This window comes from Humulus lupulus, chromosome 1, assembly GCF_963169125.1.
Source record: "Humulus lupulus chromosome 1, drHumLupu1.1, whole genome shotgun sequence".
NCBI classification, from domain to species: Eukaryota; Viridiplantae; Streptophyta; class Magnoliopsida; order Rosales; family Cannabaceae; genus Humulus; species Humulus lupulus.
Window position 1 is genome coordinate 23,618,922 of NC_084793.1, and position 6,984 is coordinate 23,625,905.

The 6,984-nt window shown below is 27.3% G+C and overlaps 1 protein-coding gene across 1 annotated transcript; it reads left to right on the forward strand.

Moving 5' to 3' along the window:
- Window positions 1-6,600, forward strand: LOC133799283 (beta-amyrin 16-alpha-hydroxylase CYP87D16-like). Its single transcript, XM_062237322.1, has 9 exons — window positions 1-206; window positions 340-670; window positions 778-927; window positions 1,023-1,271; window positions 5,663-5,752; window positions 5,857-5,935; window positions 6,035-6,141; window positions 6,253-6,380; window positions 6,513-6,600. The coding sequence occupies exons 1-9, from the start codon at window positions 1-3 to the stop codon at window positions 6,598-6,600; spliced, it is 1,428 nt and encodes a 475-aa protein (XP_062093306.1).
- The last annotated feature ends 384 nt before the right edge of the window (window positions 6,601-6,984 follow it).

The window sequence follows — 6,984 nt, forward strand, 5'->3', positions numbered from 1 at the left end:
ATGTGGATTAATACTGCAGCATTTGGCCTAGTAGGGTTGCTGGTAATATATGTTGGTCATTGGATTAGGAGATGGAGGAATCCTAAGTGTAATGGGATTCTGCCTCCAGGCTCAATGGGATTCCCTTTGATTGGAGAAACTCTCCCTCTCATTATTCCCAGTTACTCTCTTGACCTTCATCCCTTCATCAAAACAAGAATTCAAAGGTGAGCCAAGTTGTTGGAATGGCTGTCGTTGTTATATATAATTAATTTGCTTCAAATAATCTAGCTAGCTTAATCAGTTAATAATAGTCATTGATTTAACATGTGTAGTGTTAATAATTTCATCTTATTTCAGATATGGGACTATTTTTCGAACAAGCATAGCAGGTCGACCAGTTATAATGTCAGCCGATCCCGAACTCAACAATTTTCTTTTACTACAAGAAGGGAAGCTAGTTGAGCTCTGGTATATGGACACCTTTTCAAAGATCTTTGCACAAGAAGGTGAATCTCGAACCAGCGCAGTTGGCGCAGTACACAAGTACGGGAGGAGCATATTTCTCAATCACTTTGGTGCTAGTAGCCTAAAGGAAAAGCTACTACCTCAGATTGAACAAGTGGTCTACAAAACTCTCAGTTCATGCTCAACTCAAGATTCTGTTGACATCAAACGAGTTGCTTCAGCTGTAAGTTTCAAGCTTTACTATGCTATATATTCACTCAAAATTTTGTCTTACTAGGCTTCATATTCATGGTGTTAGATATATATAACCAAACCTGTTTTCTGTCACAGATGGTTTTAGAATTTAGTGCCAAGCAAATTTTAAGTTACGATGCTGAAACTTCACCTATAAATATAACTGACGCATATAGTAGAATCATAAATGGTTTCATGTCTTTTCCTGTGAACATACCCGGCACAGCATACCATCAATGTCTAAAGGTAAGAATCAAGTTTTCTCTTCTTTTTTGTACCAGTAGTTATTTATACATAGCAGCATTTGTATTAATTTATTGGGCTTGGTTTTGAATAACCAGAACCAAAACAAAGTAGTATCCATGTTGAAGGATATGCTAAAGGAGAGACAGAACTCGACCGAGTTGAATCACGGTGATTTCTTGGATCAGATTTGTAAGGACATGGAAAAGGAGAAGTTCTTATCAGAAGATTTCATTAGTCAGCTGATTTTTGGGGGCCTGTTTGCTACATTTGAGTCAATTTCGGCTGTGATTGCATTAGCTTTCTCGCTGCTTCCACACCATCCTTTAGTATTGGAGGAGATGATGGTAAGCACACAAAGTTTGAGTTTGAGTTTAATTTTCTTTTTCTACAATACCAAATTTTTAAGGAGCAAAAATGATTAAGTAATCTAAAAAGTATTTGTTCTTTTTTTTCAAAATTGTGTTTTAAAAAATAAGAAGAGAAAACAATTTTTGTAGTTATCAAAAAATAACAAGTGTTTGGTTAATGTTTTCTAAAAATAATATTTTAGTTATATTTTTTTTAAATCTTAAATAAAAAGTTAATAAATATATTTACAAAGAGAAAAAGCTTTTAAAAGTTTGTAATAAATAATGAGATAAAGTAATGTGAAAGAAAAAATGATGAAAAATAATGGGAGAAAAAGTAAGGTGAGAAATTTTGAGAAAGAAAAATTGAGATGAGAGAAATTGATGCAAGAAAAAAAAAATGAATGAGAAAATGAGGATATAGGAAGTGATGAGAGAGAAAAATAATGAAATAATAAGTTATGAGAGAGAATAAGAAGATCAAAAGTGATGAGAGAGAAAGTGATGTTAAAGAAAAGTGAGGAGAGATAAATTAATGAGAGAGAAAGTGATGTGATATAATAATAATTAAAAAAGTTGTGTGATAAAAAAAATTGACAAAAAAAAAATTTGAGAACAACTAAAAACAATTTTTTGTTGTTCTCAAAATTTTATGTTTTTTGTAACTTTGTTTTTAAAAATTATTTTATGAAAACAATGTCAAACATCTTTATTTGTTTTTAGAAAACAGCTTATAGGTTTTAAAAACAAAAAATAGTTTTTTGGTTAAAGAGTCAAACACCATCTAATGAAAGAAATTTTGAGGAAGAAAAATTGTGAAGAGAGAAATTGATGCAAGAAAAAAAAATAACAGAAAATTGTAAGATAGAAAAAATGAGGAAGAAAAAATGAGATTATATGAAGTGATGAGGGAGAAAGTGATGTTAGAGAAAGTGAAGAGAGAAAAAATGAGGAGAGATAAATTAATGAGAGAGAAAGTGATGTGAGATAATAATAATTAAAATGTTATGTGAGAAAAAAATTGACAAAAAAAATTGAGAACAACTAAAAATAATTTTTTGTTGTTCTCAAAATATTTTGTTTTTTGTAACTTTGGGCCTGGTTGGCATTGTTTTCTGTTTTTTGTTTTCAAAGTTGTGTTCTCAGAAATGAAAACAGAAAACAGTTTTTGTAATTTTCAAAAAGAGGAAATTACATTTTATATGGGATTTTTAATAGAGTGTGCAAAAATATGGCTTTTTTTCAAAAAAAAGTTAATCTATGGCTTTTTCTAAGAATTTTCAATTTTATGGGTTTATTTTCCCATATTTTTGTATAAAAGTTGGTTTATGCCATAGTTTTACTCTTAATTAAATTTGGAAGGGTGTGTTTGTAATTTGATTATTATTTTTTTAGGTTATTTGTTTTTTTATATTGTTTTTATATTACTAATTTTATATTAAATTTTTCTTTGGTTGTTTTGCAAAAAAATTTTGTAATATGAATTGTTTTTAAAATTATTATTTATTCATTATAAACATGCTTTTTTTAAGATTGTACGTTTTTTTTTTCAAATCTTGGGTAGGGTAACCAGTTACTTGATTGATCTTAAAAAAATATCCTAGAGCTAGGTTAAATAACATGCATCAGGAGGGGTAACCAGTTATCCTGATATGAGTAACTTTCTGCCATAAGAAGGGTAACCAGTTACCGAAGAGGGGTGACGAGTTAGTCATATTAAATATGAAAAGAAACATCAATTTGAAGGAAAAAATGGAAGAACACTTCATTTAAAAATGAAGAAATAACTATGATTTTAGGAACATAAGTAACTAGTTACCATAAAGAAACCATAAATATACACGCACCAGAACGTGAAAGTAATCAGTTACCCTAAAAAATATACACACAAAGAATGTGAAGGTAACCAGTTACCCATTCACGTTTTCATATTTTTATTAGTTTTCTTTCCAAATTTTGGTATTCCTATAAGTGTTACAGTAAAAAGAAAATGCTGAACAAATTGATTTGAATTTTTTTTACATATACTGGAAAAAACTATAAAAAAAATTACAATAATAAAAGATAATAAATAAATAAAATAGTGGAATAATTATGTAATGTTAAAATATATGTGTGAAAAAAAAATAGAATGAGAAAAGAATATGTACAAAAATGAAAAAAAAAACACAAGAAATGATGAATGAAAAAAAATAGATGAATAAATAAGAATGAAAATAAGTAGAAGAAAAATAATGGAAAAATGAAAAGAAAAAAAATATGAATAAAAAAATTGGTAGAAAAAAAATGAAAAAAAAAATGGAAGAAGAAAACAAATGAAAAAAAAAAGCTCATATGTGTGAAAAAAAAAAAAAACTGGAAGGAGAAATAATAAATACAAAAATGAAGAAAAAATAGAATAAAAAAAAAACATAAAAAATATGAAGAAAAAAAACAATACAAATGAAAGAAAAAAAATAGATAAATGAATAAAACTGAAAAAAAAAATGAAAAAATGGAAAGAAAAAAAGATGAAGGAAAAAATTGGTAGAAAAAAAAAACAAAAAGGAAATAATGGAAGAAAAAACAAGTAAGGAAAAAAAAAGAAAAATAATAAAAAATGATGGAAAAAAATAAAAATAAAATTACCTTCAAACTCAAAGAAAACATAACTATGATAAAAAAAATGTGACATTTCCATATTTTAGTTAGCTACTAATTGTATTTCCCATACTTTAACTTTTTCTTTAATAAATTTTCCATACAAATTAAGAAAAGTATAATTCTCATATTTTTGCACATTGATGGTATAAAAGCCATATTTTTTAAAAATTCCCTTCCAAAAAACAAAAGCTGTTTGGTTAATGTTTTCTAAAAACTATTTTTTAGTTTTATTTTTAAAAAATCTTAAATAAAAAATTAACAAATATATTTACAAAGAGAAAAATCTTTTAAAAGTTTGTAATAAATAATGAGATAAATAATTTGAAAGAAAAAATGATGAAAAATAAGGAGTGAGAAAGTACGGAGACAAAATTTGAAGAAATAGAAATTGAGAAGAAAGAAATTGATCCAAGAAAAAATGAGAGAGAAGGTGATGAGAAAAAAAGTGAAGAGAGAGAAGTGAGTAGAGAAAAAATTATAAGAGAGGAAATGGCGAGAGAAAAAAAATGATGAGAGAGAAAATGAGGATATATTCAGTGATGAGAGAGAAAGTGAGGATATAGTAATTAAGTGGTGAAAGAGAATGATGACATAATAAGTGATGCAAGACAAAATAAGGATAAATGCAAAGATAGAAAGTGAGAAGAGAAAAAATATCGATAAAGTGAAGAGAGAAAATGTAAAGAGAGAGAAAGTGATGAGAGAGAAAATAAGGAGATAGAAAGTGATATGAGAGAAAGTAAAGAGAGAGAAACTAATAAGAGGGAAAATGATGTGACAACAAATAATGTTATATAATAATAATTAAAAAAGTGATATGAGAAAAAAAAAATAGACAAAAAAAAATTTGAGAACAACAAAAACAACTTTTTGTTTCTCAAAAAACAGTTTTTAGCTTTTAAAAAAAATAATTAATTAAGGTGTCAAACACCCTCTTTGTTTTTAAAAATTGTTTTATGAAAATAATGCTAAACACCCCTACTTATTTTCCAAAAATAATTTTTAGGTTTTAAAAACAAAAATCAGTTTTTGAATTATGGAGTCAAACACCCAAGTAGTTCTTTTTTTCTTTTGTGGCAAAAGTTAAGAAGTGGTCTAAAAGGTTTAACTTAATTCACTAAGTAATTTTTTTAGTGACAAAAATTAGTAAGTAGTATAACCTATTGTACTTAAATCACTAAGTAATGTTTTGATTGCACTAATTTTGTCTTAATTTCAATTAATAAAATCCTAAAAATATATATAATTCTAATATTGAAAAATTATTTAAAATCTCTTTTAAAAATAAAAAATATTTTAAAAGTTTTGACATGAAAGAAATATTTAATTTTAATTAAACTAAGTTTTAATTCAATTTAAATTGTATAATTTTTTCATGTGAGAATTATAAATTATTTTTTATTTTTAAAGCAGATTTTTAATAATTTTTTAAAGTTAAAAATGTAATATTTTAGATTTTTATTAATTAATTAAAATCAAGACAAAATTGGTATAACATATAACTTTTGCAACCAAAAAAACTATTTAGTGACTTAAATGTAACATTTCTGACTACTTTGCCGCAAAAAAAAAATCTTACTGACTTAAGTGTAACATTTTAGACTATGTACTTATTTTAACAACAATGAATAAAATATTTCAAAACAATGAATAAAAAGTAGTGACTACATCTTGAGCCACTGACATACTCATTTTTGCATTACTCATATATGACTTATGATGGCTAATTATGTTCTTAATATCAGGCAGAGCATGAAGCAATTCTCAAAAACAGACCAAATCCAAACTCTTCACTCACATGGGACGAATACAAATCGATGCCTTTTACTCTTCATGTGTGTCTTACAATCAAAAGAAATCAAGACAAAGTTATATGATAAATTAGTGTTTCAACTGCCCTAAGTTTGACATGTTTTTCATTTTGGGGAAACATATACAGGTTATCAATGAAATTCTTAGGCTGGGAAATGTTACACCAGGATTATTGCGTAAAGCAATCAAAGATATCCCAGTAAAAGGTTTTGTAGATGATATACACTTTTCCATGTATATGTATATATATAGTTTTGTAGTGTTTAATTTATGATGAAATTTTTTGGATCAAAATGGTTTTATAGGATTTACTATTCCAGCTGGTTGGACCATTATGCTGGTCACCTCTGCTCAGCAGTTAAGCCCCAACACATTCCACAATCCGCTTGAGTTCAATCCATGGCGTTGGAAGGTTTTGTTTCAATGATGTTTAGTTTTCTCAAATAAACTTGATTTCAGCCTTGGCTGGTAAAAACTAAAAGAATAATGTATTCATATAGTTGCTATATTTGATGGAAATCAGGAACTCGATTCTGAGGTTGTATCGAAGAATTTCATGCCTTTTGGGGGAGGAATGAGACAATGTGCAGGAGCAGAATATAGTAGGGTGTTTATGGCAACCTTTTTCCATGTCTTGCTCACCAAATATAGGTACATTTTTCCTTCGGTAATTGCTTTTTTCTTCTTCTCTAGATTAAGGAGAGTAGTTACACAAACACTAAACAACCTTATTATGAACCTTTTAGTAATTTCTTTTTTTTTTGTTTAAATAAACTTATGTAGGTGGACAAAAATCAAAGAAGGAACTATTTCTCGAAATCCTATTTTAGGATTTGGAAAAGGCATTCACATTAAATTATCCAAGAAGTAAAAGGGTGGACAAGCCAAGTGGCCCTAAAGTTAGTCATTAATTAAATAAATATCCCAACTAAAACTTTGAATATGAAAATTACGCAAATGACCCTTACCCCTTTTCTTTGATATTTCGGCATATATATTCCTTATTTTAAAAAAAAAAAGTTTCTCATCAGTTGTGTGTATGTGGCTATGTGCAGCTATGAATATCATGAGTTTCTAATTGATTGTGTTTTATTTTGGGGTGGTATTATTAAAAGACTTGGATTGATGCCACTTATATAAATATTTAAACTATATCTTATACTATGTATAAAACTTTATTTGAGTATTAGTATATGTTCTTAAAAAAAAAGTTAGTTAATCTTCTCAGTTGGTGAAGGCTATTAGTATATATGAA

Coding starts and splice junctions, on each gene's coding strand:
- LOC133799283 (XM_062237322.1), top strand. CDS start 1: ATGTGGATTAATACTGCAGCATTTGGCCTAGTAGGGTTGCTGGTAATA. Junction 5,936..6,034: donor CAAAGATATCCCAGTAAAAG/GTTTTGTAGATG, acceptor ATGGTTTTATAG/GATTTACTATTCCAGCTGGT. Junction 6,381..6,512: donor GTCTTGCTCACCAAATATAG/GTACATTTTTCC, acceptor AAACTTATGTAG/GTGGACAAAAATCAAAGAAG.